Source organism: Hippocampus comes, unplaced genomic scaffold (genome assembly GCF_001891065.2).
Source record: "Hippocampus comes isolate QL1 unplaced genomic scaffold, H_comes_QL1_v1.1 scaffold18, whole genome shotgun sequence".
NCBI lineage: Eukaryota > Metazoa > Chordata > Actinopteri > Syngnathiformes > Syngnathidae > Hippocampus > Hippocampus comes.
Window position 1 is genome coordinate 709862 of NW_017805014.1, and position 17061 is coordinate 726922.

A 17061-nucleotide genomic window follows, 5' to 3' on the forward strand; every position below is an offset into this window, starting at 1 on the left:
GTGTGTGTGTGTGTGTGTGTGTGTGTGTGTAAACATGGCCCGCGGGGTGGGGGAGTTGGCAATATTGCTTGTGGTTTTAAATTAATGGAATGTTTTCTGCTGCATGGTTATTGAGTGCACCCGAAAGCCAACAACCCTTAATGGTTTTGCTGCTTGGCTGTAACAAAAGCAAAATATCACAAAGGTTTCCGGCGCCAATCGCAATAATAATAAAAATAAAAGAGGAAGAAAAAAAAAACATGGCCCTTCGGATCGCTATTGCAGGCTTTGGACTCGATATGTCAGACCTTACATAAGCGAACAAATGTCTTCTTCCTCTCTTGTTTTTGGAGGCCAGATGGGATTGATGGAGCTGAAGTTAGGTCAAAGTGAGCCCTTCCTGGCGTGTTGTCATTTGGCTTGGCGGCAGGTACGCTCAAAGGGGGGGATTCATTCCAGGCAACCCTCCCCCTCCTGTCCCCCGACAGAGGAGAATTCCCTGCTACAGATGCCTGCCCATCTGTTCTCACTTTGGCCATTAGCAGGTTTCCCTCCTGTTTCCGGCAGCCACGTTTCTCCATTTTACGCCGCGTCACACGGTCATGAAAAAACAATGTTGCGCAGGGGACGGTGACTGGATCGAAGTCTTTCTCAGCACTCCGTTGATATTTATCCTGACCGTAGGACATTTCACCATGACATCCAGTGTACTGCAATTTATGTCTCAGCAGCTACATTGGTTAAAAAAAATAAAAAATAGACTGGGCGCAAACGTACATGCTAAAGAATTTCTCTCAACTCAAGTGTATTTCTTGAGCACTTGAAAACAACCACCGCTGTAAAAAAGTGCTGTACATGGAGCAGAAATAATTGATACAACAGCAAACAATAAGTTAATACCAAAGACAGTAGAAAGCACAAAAACAGTCAAATTTAAAAAATCAAGTCTCATGCTGAGTCACAAGCCAAAGAATAAAATTAAGTTTGAAGACGAGTTTTAAAAATGGGCAGCGAGAGGGCTTGCCGAACGTTCATTGCAAACGGAAGAGGGGAGAGAAATGTCCCCCGATAGATGCAACTATAAAACGGAATCATGAGGTGGCCGTTCTCATTTCACGTGATCCATAATCTCTCGGAGTTCCCAGTTAACTTGATCGGTCCGGATCCACGGGTTGAAGAGCCACTCCCTTAAAGTGCGCCGTTTTAACACGGCGAAACTGAAGCTGCGCAACCTGATCCAGGAGGCCTCTGGGACACATGCGACGCCGCGCATCGAGTCAGGCCAGGATGTCGGGAATCTCCGCGGCTCTCACAGCAGCGGTATTGACGGCGGCCGTTACCGGGGAAACAGGCTGGAGACACTCCCAAATAAATAATTCATGAGCAGGCGTAGACTCTCAGTGTTGCCGTGGCAGCGGCCTTGGCATCAGCTACCCCCACTGACCCCCACCGCGTTCTTGTTCTCAGCGTCGGCTCAGCAGAGACACCTAGTGGCGGATATGTGCAGTTTAGTTGAGCAACACTCGCCCTCCAACCAAGAAGTGACATTTGTTTTTACAACATCCAAAATAAACATCGGGCCATGTTTGTTTTGTTGAGTGCAGGTTGTTGGGGGAGGCGGGGGGAGGTGTTACTGTTCCTTTAAAGGGAATCTGCCTTGAGGGAGCGCTGACCTTAATGTCCGCCTCCTCACCAGCGTCCGTGGCTGCATTCAATCAACTGCCGCCTTGGTGATATTAATGCACGATGTAACGTTTACGCAACGACTACCCGCGCGCGCCATCGCTGACATGCGTGCGTCCCCACGCGGCGTCATGTGTAATGCGGGAAACAGAGTGAGCACGCCTCTGTCTGGATTTGACATCATCATCATCATGCATCATCATGGGGTCCATCCCCATTTTTTTTTTTTTTAAGCCCTTAACTCCTCTCAAATGCTTTAAACAGAGTGTTGCCACAGTTACTTTGAAAAAGTAACTTATTATATTGAGTACTTAACTGTAAAAATAACTTTATTCAGTTACTGATTACTTGATTCTAAAAGTACTTAAGTTAGATTCCATGTTGCTTTTTTTAGTTATATTCAACCGATCCCGACAGCCCCGCTTAACATAAAATTGACAGCTGGTTTTGCCAATTCTTAATTGGAAGTGTTATTTTTAACAGTGACGTTTAAGAATGAAGATTCTTTTTTAATTCAACAGACGACAGTTTTTGACTTATAATTTTTTGGGGGAATAGTCTTTCTGGATTTCACTGAACATAAATGGCTACTTGTTTTCATAAAAAAATCTAGACTTCACTCAACATAAATATTTTCTTAGTCTGTTTGGGCCTGACATTCAATTGTTCACATTGTCAAAGCAAACTTAACATTTATAGTCTATATTTTTCATTAATATAATCATTACATTTGGGGACCTCCTGTAGTCACACAGCTTTGTGGGTGTTTCTCCTTAAGCTTGAATTATGCTGTGATCTATAGTTTTTTTTTTTGTTTGTTTGTTTTTGATTAATTTTTTTGGACGTCGCGGTCGTGTTTTTGAAGCTAGATAACGCTTTGTCACCAGCACAGAATGCACAGCGCACCATCCTATTTTCTTTAGCTGACACAAGCTCAAAATACTGATTGCATTTCCTGTTTGAAAATTTGAATCTCTGCTTCTTCCGTTTCTGTTTTTCACATGGTCTAAACGTGACACGGCACGCCCTTGATGTCACGCCCCCCGAGAAGGGAATGCAAATTGTGTCCCAGAATGCTTCACTGGGAGTGCAAAGGATGTGAACCGCAATTTACTGTTCTCCGTGTTTGACAAGGGACTCAACTCAACTCATCTGTATTTATAAAGCACTTTCAAACAGCCATCGCTGTATACAAAGTGCTGTATGCACGACTTGGTCATGTTCAGTGATTTGACACACACGGAATGAAGCAAAGCTCAAGTTAGCAGGGTGCGTTTCGCTCCCGTTTTGTGTCGCTAGCGAGTTGAGGCGATGGCCTCCTGGGAGGCCGGCTCTGATGACTTGCTATTCCCACCGCGGAGAAAGTTGGCTGTGGGGGACGGGAAAGTCCCCTGCGTTGAGCCAGCAGCGGTGTCACCCGATCTGGACTGCCGGTCTGCCAGCATTTGGCATCCCTCATCGGCCCATTAGAACCCTCTATGCTGCCTTATTCATGACTGATGTAACAGACTGGAAACCGGATTATCATTGGAGCTATTTAGGACCAAAATGACCCCACCCCCAGACTTTCAATCTTGGGGTGACATACATAATGCTGCACGGCTCCTGCCGTGGGTCGGCATTATACAACCGTTTTGGAAAACTAATCGGTTTGTTTCCAAGCTCATTTGAACTCTTCAAACCGGTTGCTGATGCGACGTTGAAAAAGGCAGCCAGCCTCACCGTTTTTGTTTTGTGCAGCGGCCGTGCTGAAGTACGAGAACAACGTGATGAACATCCGACAGTTCAACTGCTCGCCTCACCCCTACTGGCTGCCTAACTTCATGGACGTCTTCACCTGGTCGCTGCCCTTCGTCGGCGAGAAGGGTCGGCAAAGCTTTTCGTATTCGCCCGATGGTTCTGTTCAAACAGTTCGATGAGATTTGAAGAACTTTGTGTTTTCTGTGTGCAGTGACTGAGATGCTGGTGAACGTCTTGAGCATCTGCTCCAATGACGAGCTGACGACCGAAGACGAATTGGACGGTGAGCGAATCCGCGAGTTCGAATGTGTTGTCACGCCCCCCCAGCAGGTGGGTCCCATATGGATAAAAATCTTCTTTTCCCCTTCACATCTTTTCACTCATTCTTATGTGTTTTTACATGTCACTCTCTCCCCCTCAAAGCTTCTATCACTCATGCGCTCATTTTCCACAGTATTTTTTTTTCTTCACATCGTCATTTCCTCTCTCACTCATGCTGAGATGTCCTCGTTTTGTTGACTTCATCTAATTTCTCTTCTCTGTTTTCCAGAGTTTTATGTGTTCAAGGCATCGCTTTTTCTTGATGCCTGTCGTGCTCTCTTTGCTCTCTTTCCTCTCCCACCCCCTTCCTCTTCCTTCTCGCTCTTCACCACCCACTGCCTCTCTCATGCCGCAGCCATCCACTGACCTCTCTATCCCCTTTCTCTTGTCTCTTCTCCTGGGGGTGTTTCATGAGAAGGACAGCTTATATATCCCCCCAAAAAAGGTACAAACACGAGCCGTGCCGGTGTGTGCAGCAGGTTTGTCGGGTGCTTGCCCTCTTGCTTTTCACCGGAAAACTAACCTGTGACTGAGGCTCGTCATTGTGCCTTGGCGCCAGGAAAAAACATGAAATGTTCAAGTTAGGACTACCTGCGACGTGTTACCCTGACTTACAGAGTTGATGCATCAATTTCCCCTAATTGAAATGAATTGAAATGCCATTACTCAACCACAGCCAACACGATTCATCCATCCATCCATTTTCTGATCCACTTCATCCTCACAAGGGTCACGGGGGTGCTGGAGCCTATCCCAGCCGTCTTCGGGCAGTAGGCGGGGGACACCCTGAACCGGTTGCCAGCCAATCGTAGGGCACACAGAGACAAACAACCATCCGCGCTCACAATCACACCGAGGGACAATTTAGAGTTTTCCATGAACCTGCCATGCATGTTTTTGGAATGTGGGAGGAAACCGGAGTACCCGGAGAAAACCCACGCAGGCCCGGGGAGAACATGCTAACTCCACACAGGAAGGCCGGAGCCGGGATCAAACCCGCGACCTCTGCACTGTGAGGTTGACATGCTAACCACTGGCCCACCGGGCCGCCACGTCCATGATTGTTTTCCAAAAAGAAAATAGCTCTCTGTATTGCATCCCAAAGCACAAGAAAAAGAAAATGTCAAGAATTAAACTGTGAGCGTACTTTACGCCCAGCCTTTAAGGGGTGTGGCCTGGTGACACCAGGAGCTGGAGCATCCTTGTCTAAATGTGCGCATCTGTGGCCTACAGCAGTTCCTTCGCATTTTGTACCGTGCCTTTGGCTGGGAAAGCGAAGCATGCGGAGTCTCTGTCGCAGAGAAACCAGTCAGCGAACCAGCCAAATTATGCACACGTTTTCCTTTCTTTCATCTTGGCTCTCGTTCCACTGTTGTAATACAGCTACAGAGGCAAGTTGGCAGGTTGGGGTACTTGTGAGTCAAGGTACCACGGCATACATAACTCCGATGTTTCCAAGATCCCTTCCAAGCGTGTCGGGGATTGTGATTGATGATGTAACACCGGTGGCATGTATTCACCGTTGCTGTGATGTTTGGCTCAAGTTGAAAACCCGTTACGTCATTCCGCCACTTGGAAGCGTGCGTGTGTGCCCGCGCAGCGGCTGATCGTATGTGGCGTGTGGCCCCCGCAGGTGCCACGGCTTCTGCACGCAAGGAAGTCATCCGCAACAAGATCCGCGCCATTGGGAAGATGGCCCGGGTATTCTCTGTTCTCAGGTAACAACACCCCTTCTTGTGACAGAGAGTGCTTCATTTCGGTCGCTCAGTACGCCTTTTTTTTTTTTTAATCCATATATATTTTATTGATTTATGTATGTCGTGCCTAGAGAAGCTGAGTGCTTCAGAAGTGCAGTCCACATGCTTCCATGTCCTTCTTTGCTGAAAAATTGAAGTGACAAAGCCACAAATTTGTTTGCGTTTTTGATGTCGACTGATTTATGTTGACACCGCATTGCTTTGGAAAATTGTTCGTGTCGTTATAGTGAAGGCTCAAAAGACTGCTGGTCAAAGTGTTTCGTAAGTGGACGTCTGTAATTGAAGTAGATCCGCATTTTGTTCACAAAAATTCAGGTTCGTGTGCTTTCATTTTAGCATATTTTACAGGAGGAAAACAAATAAATCCAATTTTGTTAATTGTAATACATTAAAAAAAATAAACGAGAAAGAGAAAAATAGACGAGAAAGAGGACCTCTAGAAAATATTGAGAGGGGGGCGGGGGAAGAAAAATCGTAATTTCATCATTTTTCAAACTTGTTCAGCCCGACTATACAGCATAAAGCAAGTGCATTACTCCAATATTATGCACAAATATAACTTTAGGCTTTTGTCATATTCTTCAACCACAAAAAAAATTCATCTGCCAAGCTCTTGAGTCGATGAGCTTTAAGCAGCCTCACCAGCAACTCAGCCCTGATTGGTAAAACTCTTGACTCCTTTTTTTTTTTTTTTCCCTTCTCTTCTTGAAGACAACTCGATAAACGAAATCAATGCGCGCACTGACAAACGGTTCCTAGAAATCGAATTACAGAGAACTGGTTTTCGATTCCCATCCCGAGCCATAATTCTGTCGGTGCAGGTGCAATGAATCCACTAGCTTTAAGACCTTGTTGGGACAGTTTTGATGCTCGCTCGCGTGTCTGCATACCATATACCAAAAATCGAGGTGTTTTTGTTGATTTGGAGAACTCTGTAACCTTTTTAGTGAAAGTGCCATATGTCTTTGTTAACCAGAGAGGAGAGTGAGAGCGTGTTGACGCTGAAGGGACTCACCCCGACGGGCATGCTCCCCAGTGGCGTGTTGTCTGGCGGCAAGGAGAAGCTGCAGAACGGTAAGCCTGCATGCGCGCCATTGGAAGGCACCCTTGGGATGCACGCGAACAGGTCGCACGCCCCACCCCCGGCGGGTGGCACCCTGCAGATGGAGCCAGATTAACACCTCCCCCAAACCATGTCGATGGAGATGTCATTTGCTAAGATGCGAAAGTCGCAAAGGAGCAAATAGTGTCAGTTCTCCTTGTCTATTCTACTGGTTGGCTTTCAAATGTCATCGATCTCTTCTTTCTTTCTTTTTTTTCTCTCTCTCCCTAGAAACTGCAGGTATATTTGGTTGTGCAAGTATTCCGCTTACTCCCCCGCCCCGCCTCCCAACCCTCCTCATTTTGTGACACCGATTTCGATGTCCCCGCTCACCCTGTCATGTTGAAGTCCAAACAGCTCCACCAATGAGAAAAAGTCACGTTCTTATTTGAGAAAAAAAAAGAATGGCAACTACTAGTTTGGATGTCGGTTGTGAGTGGATGGTTGGGAATGGACAAGCACTTGTGAATGAAAGGGGAGGCGACTGCCTTTTTATCCACAAATGCAAGCAGGAATCTGGCTCGCTTGACTCTGCTCTCGGAGGATTTCCTTGACTGCAAAGTGAATTCATACGCAAAAAGATCGCATTAAAAAGAAAAACAATTCTGAGAAAATGTGCTCTAAATTTTGCCTAAAACAGGGCTTCTCAAACCGGGTTTGGTTTCAGAGGATTTTTTTTTCTCCAAACAGCAATCCAACAGAACCATGTGTACCTGGAAAGTTGTGTAATGTTACAATGACACATTTTTAACCCCCTCTACGCTGATACTGGAAAAATGACAATGAAAGCAAGGGCAGAAAGTCATATTTGACTGAGTGAATTTAAAAAAAAATCTATATTCTCGTCATGTTACACCTTTTATTCAGGGAGTATATTCTCATCGTAAGGCTCATAGAATAGAAGACACAATAGTGGCTGCAGTTTCGTTATGCATCCACTAGATGGAGCAACAAAAAAGGAATACAATACAATACAGCATTATTTATATAACGCTTTCACAACCGAACAGAACATTTAAAATACTATGTCCAAGAAATCAAAATATTGATCCATATTATAAGGCGCATCAGATTATAAGGCGTATTGTCTGCTTTTGAGAAAATTGAATGCATTTAGGTGCGCCTTAGAGTGTGAAAATATTATTATTATTATTTTTTTTTTTTGTTTGTTTGGTTTTATTTCAAGAAGGAAAAAGTGTAGTATTATTTTTTGTTTGTTTGGTTTTTTTTTTCAAGAAGGAAAAAGTATAGTTGGGAAACAGAATCAGACAAACTGAACATTTTTAAAGGATTCAAATGGTTATGCTGTATTTCATGGTAAAGTTTGAGAAGCCCCAGTAAAGAAGAACCGGGCCTTCCAACTCCAATACATCCACTGGGGTGTCAAAATCCCAAAAAGTCCTATTTGAGGCAGAGTCAAGTTCCCGGATTCCTGTCGCACATCGGTACGATCTCATGACCAGACGCTGGCGTGTTGCTCATCGTTGACGTCGCCACCATCCTCATCGTCGTTCTTCAGTCTGTATTTGTCCCCTGGTGCTCATTTTTGCGCTCAGTGTTGCCGACTTGCTGGTTTTGTGGCGAGAGCGACGGTAAGTGATGGACGCGTGGCGGAGGCCCTCGCTTTTTTTGATGTGGCCTCATCAAAAGATGCGGCGCCGGGCCTGCCCACTTTTGCGCTCTGCTGCTTCACGTGTGAATACATCCACTCCTCATGTTCATCTGTGCTTCATGAGAGGACACTTGGCAGGACCATGCCAGCCCTAACATGTCACCCTTCCCCTTTTACAGAAGTCCTCCGAAAGCGAAGGCGCATCCCACCGTCGGGTGGCGTATGGGCCAAAAATAACATTTACCTCATGCACAAAAAAAAAAAAAACCCTCTCACCCCCCCCCAAAAAAAAAATATATATGTGTGTGATTAAGAGCACTTTTGTGGGGTGTGTACAAGATTTTGGGAGATTTTTTTTTTTCAAGACGAGATGTTCATTGGTGTGTGAGAATGAATGGATCTTTGATATCTCCATTTTTTGCTTTGTGTGACAGAATTTTTGGTGAGGGAGTTTTTTTCTGTTTTTTTGTGAGTGATAAGATTTTTGGGGTGTGTGTAGATAATGCTTTTTGGTGTGTATGAGACATTTTCGGGTGAATGAACGTTTTTTTGTAGTGAGAGTGAGATTTTTTTTTTGGGAGGTGATTGTAAAGGTTTTGTCGCATAAGTGAGGGTATTTGTTTTGGGGTGACTAAGAATGGTTTTGATGCGTGCATGTGGAGAATTTTTGGGGTGTGTAAGAGGTTTTTGGTGTGTACGAGATTTTTTCTTTCAAGTGCGAGTGAGTTTTTTGCAGAAAGTGAGATGTTTTTGATGATGAGTTTTTGGTGATTGTGAAGTTTTTGGGGGTGAGCAATTCCATGTGTCTTTTTTTTTTTAAAGCGTGTGTGTTTTTTGGAGGGGTGAGGGGGGCAGCGCACAAGAGCTTTTTTTTGGTGGATGAATTTTTTGTGTGTGGCAACTGGTTGATATGTGTGAGACAATTTCAGTGAGTGTAAGAGGTTTTTGGGTGATTGAGAGTTGAATGTTATTTTTTGCCTCTATGGCTCTCCATACACCCCCCCCTCCTCTCTCTCTCTCTCTCCCTCTCTCTCTCTTTCTCTGTCTCTCTCTCTCTCTCTCTCTCTCTCTCTCTCTCTCTCTCTCTCTCTCTCTCTCTCTCTCTCGCTTCTCTTTGCTAACGTGACGAGAAATAATGCGTGTTGTCGGTATTGGCTGTGCTCCCTGATAAAATGACCTCCTCTTTGCTCACCTCTCTCGTTGGTTTTGCAACCCCCCTCTTCTTCTCTTCAGCTACTATTGAAGCTATTGAGGCTGATGAAGGTAAATAATGAGCTCTTGTGTTGCACTGCACAGGGGGCTGTGCAGGATTTTCCATCCATCTCGCTGATGCTTGAGTAGCGTGTGTGGGGTGTCTGGGCTCGAACCACGTGTGCCGCCGTGGTCGCTGTGCGAGAGCCGTGCGGACGTCGGAAGCCCTGTGGCCACGCGGGTTTGAAAGGGGAACCGCCTTCCTGTGAAATCCGTTTGATTGGCGCCAAACCGTGGGTGTCCCAAGTGCCACTCGGGAGGCCACTGACCTGACGCATAATTGAATCGTAAAATTAAGCAATGATTGGAGCAGAAAGAATCGTTTTTAAAAATTTCAAACATGTTTTTAAACGTAATTGCGGAATACAATGCTTTTAATTTTTGATGTTGGCATACCTTATTGAGGAGGAAAGATGGGGAGAGGGAGGGAGGAGGAGTGAGAGAGAAAGGGGGAAGGAAGGGAGAGGGGGGAAGAGAGAGATAGAGGGAGGATGGAAGGACAGAGATGGGGGGAGAAAGAGAGGGGTGAGGGAGAGAGACAGGCACAGAGAGGGGGAGACAGATGGGAGGGAGAGATGGAGGGAGACACAGAGAGAGACATAGAAAGGGGGGAGGAGGGGGAGAGATAGAGAATGAGAGTTATGGGGAGACAGGGGGAGAAAGATGGGGGAGGGAGAGAGGGAGATTATACAATATATATGTTTTCTGAAGCTGAGTCATGATTGGTTTGTTACATGAGCCCTGAAACAAGAGTGATGCCATTTCAGTTGACAGCAAAATGGCCGCCCCCTGGATGGACAAACGGGTGGATTTTACTGCTTAACTCATATTGCACAACCACAACATTAATCAGAATGTCGGCTTTAGCCCCGTGGGCCTCCATAGAACATATTAACGTCAAGGAAATGTTTGGGTTGATTTGCCCTTTAAATTACAATTCACTTTGTTTCAGCGTGTTTCCTAAACACCAAGTGAAGTGGCCTCCCGCGAGTTTGTCTTTGATGTGGCTGTCAGTGGACGTTGGGACATCCCCGCCAAACAAAACAACAAGCAGCATCCCGATACGATGCCTCCACCAGTTCATGGAACTTCCCCTTTGAAACCACCCAAGCAGTTGTGCCTTGTTATTGCTATAACGATCCGACTGCCCCCCCCCCCCCACCCGCTCACGAAAAGCTGTTTGAGCGTTGAGTCTCTTTCCTCGATATCCGGCCGAAGGTCACGCGAGCCCAGGCGCTGAGGCGAAACGCTCAAACCGACTTTTCAACTTGCCTCCCTGCTTGGCCACTCGGGCAAGAACAACGTCAACTGCGTGCTAAATAGTAGTTTGCCCAGCTGCTATTTAGGCGCTGACTTGGTGGCTGGCCCAGTGGAGCCCTTCTCAGCTTCCTCTTCTCCGTAGTTCCTCTGTGGCCCCGCTGTGTCGTGTGCTCATAACCGGCGGCTGACCTGTGCTATGCAGCAACACCACTAGCCTACATGCCCATGTCCACGTATAGCCAAAGCCGTTTGAGCATTCATACGTCGCCCCAAAATGCCCACCGGTAGTTTTGCCTCCCATGTAGATGTTCTCACTTTCGGGCTTATCATTAGTCAACTTTACGACTCCGTAACGAGTGTCAGAGCCTGAAGTGGAGAAGTGACTAAGGCCCGCCCAATATGGATTTAAAAAAATAAATTTCGGCTTATTCTGCTGTTTGGCGGAATATGATTCCGATAACCGATTCATTGGCCAATTATTTTCGAAATCTATAATCAATAAAAATAGCAAGAATTACACACCATAGTTTTTACTGATTCACAATACTATTTAACTTTATGACAGAGAAAATTCTGCCAAAATGAACAGGTTTTTTTTTTTTCATGTATGAATGTGAAAAAAAAAATGCTATCTTTGTCTTATGTTGTATTGTGTGAAAATGGAAAGTCTGCCAAAATCCGGCGTCCTTAATCGGTTGACATTCTGGAATTCGACTTGTTAACTTTTAGCTCAGGGGTGTCTAAATCGGGTCCTCGCGATCCCCAAACTAGCCTTTTTGACATGTTTGTGTGTTGGAGGAGGGAAAGATGTCAAACATGCTGGTTTGGGGCTCACGAGAATCGGACTTGGGCACTCCTGCTCTCGTGCTTCACTAGTCGTACTTGGAGAATGCAGATGTCAACTTGTGCACAGTTTTGTCTGACTGGTACTATCGGCATCTTGATTTTGATTTCGCCAAAACATCTGGAGGACACCTTTGGCAGACTAGCGTGACAAATTCATGTGACTAGCGCGGCAAAACTGCGCACTGGTTGACGGCTCTGTCTTCCTCGTACCGCTAGTGACATAATATCGCACTAGTGAACATCCGCTGCGTCACTCGTAGGGTGCAGACGTCAACTCATGCTCAACCGGCTTTCCGCAGTTAAGACACGTGGAGGACGCCCACCCTTGATGATACGTCACAAAATATGAAGACCTTTTTCTTTTTTTTTTTTAAATTGTGTACTAATCTGGCTCCCCCCCCCCGTCAAAGATTTCTCGTCATTGTTCCCCCCCAGACGCCCCGAATTGCTGCATGCTCCAAGCAGACGAGCCAAGCGGTTAGCACCCCGACTTCCTCTGTAGTGTCTTTTGTCCGTCAGCTCAAGTCTCGACGTGGTTCCAGTTTGTGGACGTGAATGTCTCAGTGGGCGCCACGACGCGTTTCTTTCCTTTTCCCTCGTCTTTGTCTCTGATGATTCCCCTCTCCTTCCCTTTTGTCGTTCTTTTTCCAGCCTGTGACGTGTCGGGCTCCGTCTGGACTCCTCGGGGTACTCGGCCGCCTTTTGGCAAATGAGCAGCGTGCCAAAATCTTCCACGCGTCACCTCAAAAATGCTCACAAAAGGCGGCCCCGTTCACGCTGACACCAGACGGGCCCGACGTGGCGCTCCAGAGGGATTTCCAAATCCTCTCGTCTCTCCTGTTTTACAATTTCAATGAGATTTTTTTTTTTTTTTGAAGTCCTTGTTCAAACAACTTGGAGTGGGCAAACTGGTCAACTCCCATTCAATCTCATGTCCAAGTAGTATGACATGAGACCCCATGGCGATTTTACCACACTGGCATGAAAACAGGAGTTCAGAACATTTTGAGGTTCGACCATATGGTGCCTGACAAGGTCAAACGCTGCAAACACAGAAATGATGCAAAACCAAAAACACGCAAACGCATAAAACAAATGCAGAAGGGAAACGCTTCAAAGACACAAAACCCCAGAAGGAGCTGCAAATTTACTGCCCAAAATGGGAAGAGTATTTTCCTTTTTTTTTAAACACACCACATTCTTTTCCAGTGCAGCGGTGCCTCGTTCCTTCACAAAAAAAAAAAACCAAAAAGATTAAAGTTATCTTTCCCCATTGATATGAATGGGAAAGCTCATAATATGTTCCAGCATCCAAAAAAAAGAAAAAAAAAACCCCACTAAAAATTCTGAAAAATAGCACTGGTTAATATCTGATCTTATGAAAACATAATAACATAATCAAATTGACTATTGATGATGCAACAGTTTGTACATTAAAGTTCTAATAGTTTTGGATGTTTCATTATAGTTAGATTTTATTTCATTCCGACTTAATTTGAAAAAGGCAGGTTTGTTCATTTTTATTATTATTTTTTTAGTGCTTCATTTTGGTTTCTATTTATGTATTTATTTATTTTAACATATGGAGTATTTGTGGAGTTCAAATTTTTTTTTTAAATGTCATCAAGTAATGTGTGATCAAATGAAGTAAACTACAATTCTCAAATGACCGTTCGGCCTTCTTTTTCTGTATGGCCTGACGGTAACACCAAAATAAATCCATTAAAAATAAATCCCAAAAGCTCACGTATGAAAAAAATTAACAAAGAGGATAACAAAGGACATTTTTGCGGTAATTATAGTTAGTTGTGCTCAGTTTTATAAACATCAAATATAGATTCAGTTAGTTATGTTTTTTTTTTTTTTTAAGCACTCTTGTTTCTATGTTATGTCGTTAACTGAAATGTTTTTTTCATCAAGGAAAATGTTCTTCTGTTGTGGGGATTGAATTTGCGGCATTGTGTTCTCCGACAGTTTAACTTCCAGCATTTTCCTTTTTGTTGAGTTTTTGCTTGTGCTTTGTTTCTGTGGTTGCAGCACTTTTCTCTTGCCGCCTTTCTCTGTTGTATTTGTTTTCTGTCTTCAGGTGTTTTTGCTTTTCTGGCACGTTTGGCCTTGTCAGCCACCGTAGTCCCATGCCATTTCAGTACTTTTTGGAATGGGGTCGGGGGGGGGAAGCAACTAATTGATGTCTCTATAGTTGATCTCAGAAATGTGCTCAAACGCCCACCCTTAGAAATAACTAGCTCCCTCTCAAGGTCCCCAGTTATTATTTTTTTAACAAGTGCAAAAAAAAAAAATTCCGAGGGTATGTGGATCTATGAAGTCACACAGTACTTGGTACACCCATACGTTTTTTTGTTTTGTTTTTTGTTTTTGGCAAGCTTTTCACCATAACGACACGTGTACCTCCCAGTGGCAAAGACTAAATTGCATCACTGGTAAACAAAACAAATATAGATATTTTTTTTCTCATCCGCTTTATCCTCATGAGGGTCGCGGGCGTACTGCAGGCTCTCTCAGCCTATCTTCGGGCAGTACGCACGGGACACCCTCAACTGGTTGCCAGCCAATTGCAGAGACCAACAACCATTCGCGCTCACAATCACACCTAGGGACATTTTGGAGTTCCCAATCAAACTGCCATGCATGTTTTGGTAATGTGGGAGGTAACCGGAGTACCCGGAGAAAACCTACACAGACACTGGGAGAACATGCAAACTCCACACAGGAAGGCCGGAGCCGAAATCGAACCCTGCACCAATGCACTGTGAAGCGGGCGTGCTAACCAGTCGCCCACCGTGTGTGCCTCTTTTTCTCGACGTATTTTCGGTCGGACAGGGTCATTAAATAAGTTTTAAGTTCCGTAAAAAACAACGAGAACGGCATTAAATGAGATGTTCTGCTAAATGCAGAAACCCTGTATTAGTGGCGCTTATCGAGGAGTCGCCTGTGTTATACTGCCCTCAGGTGGCCAAGCCGTGCACAATTTGTAGCCAATCTTTTTTTTTTTTTTTTTGCCACCGGGAAGTACCCTGGCGTTGATTGTGAACAAACACGATGAAAAGGTCAATCGCAAACGGTCCAAGTAGTGCAGGTGGCCTGATATCACTGCTCTGTTGGGATGTTCTTCAGCATTCTCTCTACGGAAGTCACAGCAGACGGTGCTTTTTTTTTTTTCCTCTTTCTCTCGCTCTCTCCCTCCCCTGCAGCCATCAAGGGCTTCTCGCCCCAGCACAAGATCACCAGCTTTGAGGAGGCCAAGGGCCTGGACCGCATCAACGAGAGGATGCCGCCGCGGCGGGACGCGCTGCCCTCCGACGCCAGCCTCAACTCCCTCAACAAGGCGCTGTCCTCGGAGACCAACGGCACAGACGGCAAAGGGAGCACCAGCGGTGGCGGCGGCATCCAGTAGAGGGCGCGAGCGGGAAGAGGTCGGCAGGGGACGCGGAGGTGGGGCGGGCCCGGAGAGGGGGCAGGCATGTATGGGTCACACCGGGGAGGGAGGGGGGTAGGGGGGAGGGCGGGATATCATGTCACTTGCTCGTCTTTGGATATGCCTTGGAATTGTTCGTCAAATCTTTTACGTTATTAGCCCGTGCGCGCGCAGTATGTGACGGAGAGACGCGTAAGAATGGCTCTTTCTTTTCTTATCCACTCGGGAGTCCCTTGATCATTTACCTTCTTACTAACTATTGTACGTTTACAAAAACACAGCACTAAAAAAAAAAGGACAGAACATGAGATGCCGTTTTTAAAGATGTAAGGGTGTACAAACTAAGTAAGAATTATTTATTGATTTTTTTTTTGCTCCTCTTATAAAATAGCTTTGAATGAATTAGGCAGTCTTAAAAAGAATGTTGTGGAAATGCCAAATATTGGAACGTTTTATCGTTATGTACATATGACGCTTACCTCAGGTTCTTTTGGTGTGTGCTTTGACCTGATTTTTTTTTCTTCTTCCGTTTTATGGCTCAACAACTCGATAATGAATACCTATTTTCTTGAGTTTCATAACTGGAATTTACATTTACTTATCATTTGCTAATATGTTCATTTGTTTGTCTCTCTTTTCGGAAGGGAAGGTTAGATTTATTCAGGCTTGCTGGAAGTGAGTGTTCATTTTCTCTTTTTAAGTATTACGAACAAAGTAAGAATAGACGGCCTATATTGTGTAAAAAGGAAAAAAGAATAAAGTGTCTGCCTATGCATGTTTTATAAAAAGTCAAAGAACTGAAGAAGAAACTGGGAAATCTAAATATTTGAACTATATTGCTCTTTAGTGAACATGTACTGGAAACATTTACCTGCATATTTTCAACGAACACCACGATGCGCTATGCCTTCTTTTTTTTTTTTTTTTCTTTTCAAGACGACGGCAACTCCTGTTTTTAAGCGGCGCTTGTACGTGCACACAGTCCAATTAAGCATGTTTGACAATTATTGTGAGGTGTGTGGTTACAATGTGGAGCTCAAAAATGCATGATTAGCCATTGGTGTCATAATAACAAGTTTCAAATTTTAAAAACCAAAAAAAAAAAAAAAAAAAGGCTTTTGTTCAGTTTTGTAAATGTGCCACAGAAATTGTCATTTGGTCCTTCTCCCCCTAATGATTCCCATTATTATTTGGAACTCTGCTTTGTTATATCAGTTACAGGTTTGATACTGCTCAGTACTTTAAACAAAACGATGTTGATCTTTTTTTAAGAAACTGCTTAAGTGCCCAAGTAATTCACTACACAACATGAAGCCTTGCTTTTTGTAATTTAACTTTGAAACTGTTGGCAGATGAGGCATGCACTTGCAACTATGAAAAATTAGTATTTTATATAACTGTTCAATAAAAATGTGCATGAATTTCAACTTAAACAATCCAGTTTGACTTGTTTTGCATCGACTACCCCCCCCACCCGAACTCTTTTTTTTTTTAACTAAATGTCCGATTGCTCAAGGGCCTTTCCACGGCAGAGACGTTTCAACGGGTGCTCCACGAGGGGGCGCTCCGACAACAAAGGCATTTGATCTTATTTACGACTCACGTTTGCGAGCCCGCAGCCAGACGGAGAGTCCCAGTGAAGTGGACTTTTGTCGTCAGTTGAAAGTCATTTGACGCCCGTTGCGCAGAGAGCGACCGGGAGGACTTCAAACCCATCACATGTGAGTCCGTGTTCGAGGAGGGAGGGATGAGGGCGACGAGGAGGAGGACTTGACTAACGAGAGCGGGAGGCGAAAGGGAGGGAAGAGGAAAGTAGCGTTGGCTTAGAATGGGGGAGGGGAAAGGAGGCCTGGGGAGTGACGAGGCAACAGAAACATGGATGGAGGACGAGGGTGGAAGAGGCCTCGTGGAGAATGAACGTGTGCGTGTCTGCAAGTATGAATCTATGCGCATACTTGAGAGAGAGAGAGTGAGTGTGTGTGTGTGTGTGTGTGTGTGTGTGTGTGTGTGTGTGTGTGTGTGTGTGTGTGTGTGTGTGGGGGGGTTACAGTGGGATGAAGAGAGGTGACTCTTC

The 17061-nt window shown here is 44.9% G+C and overlaps 1 protein-coding gene across 5 annotated transcripts in view; it reads left to right on the forward strand.

Moving 5' to 3' along the window:
* The window catches only part of LOC109511881 (serine/threonine-protein phosphatase 2B catalytic subunit alpha isoform), a 51961-nt gene extending 35547 nt beyond the window's left edge, over positions 1-16414 (forward strand). For 2 of the 5 annotated variants that reach the window (XM_019863230.1, XM_019863234.1), the window contains 7 exons: positions 3403-3528; positions 3614-3685; positions 5357-5441; positions 6457-6554; positions 6814-6822; positions 9428-9457; positions 14764-16414. In XM_019863230.1, coding sequence (XP_019718789.1) covers positions 3403-3528; positions 3614-3685; positions 5357-5441; positions 6457-6554; positions 6814-6822; positions 9428-9457; positions 14764-14966 — 623 coding nt within the window. In that variant the 3' untranslated portion in view covers positions 14967-16414. The remainder of the gene's footprint in view (positions 1-3402; positions 3529-3613; positions 3686-5356; positions 5442-6456; positions 6555-6813; positions 6823-9427; positions 9458-14763) is intronic. The other 3 variants (XM_019863232.1, XM_019863231.1, XM_019863233.1) reach the window with 3 other exon arrangements.
* The last annotated feature ends 647 nt before the right edge of the window (positions 16415-17061 follow it).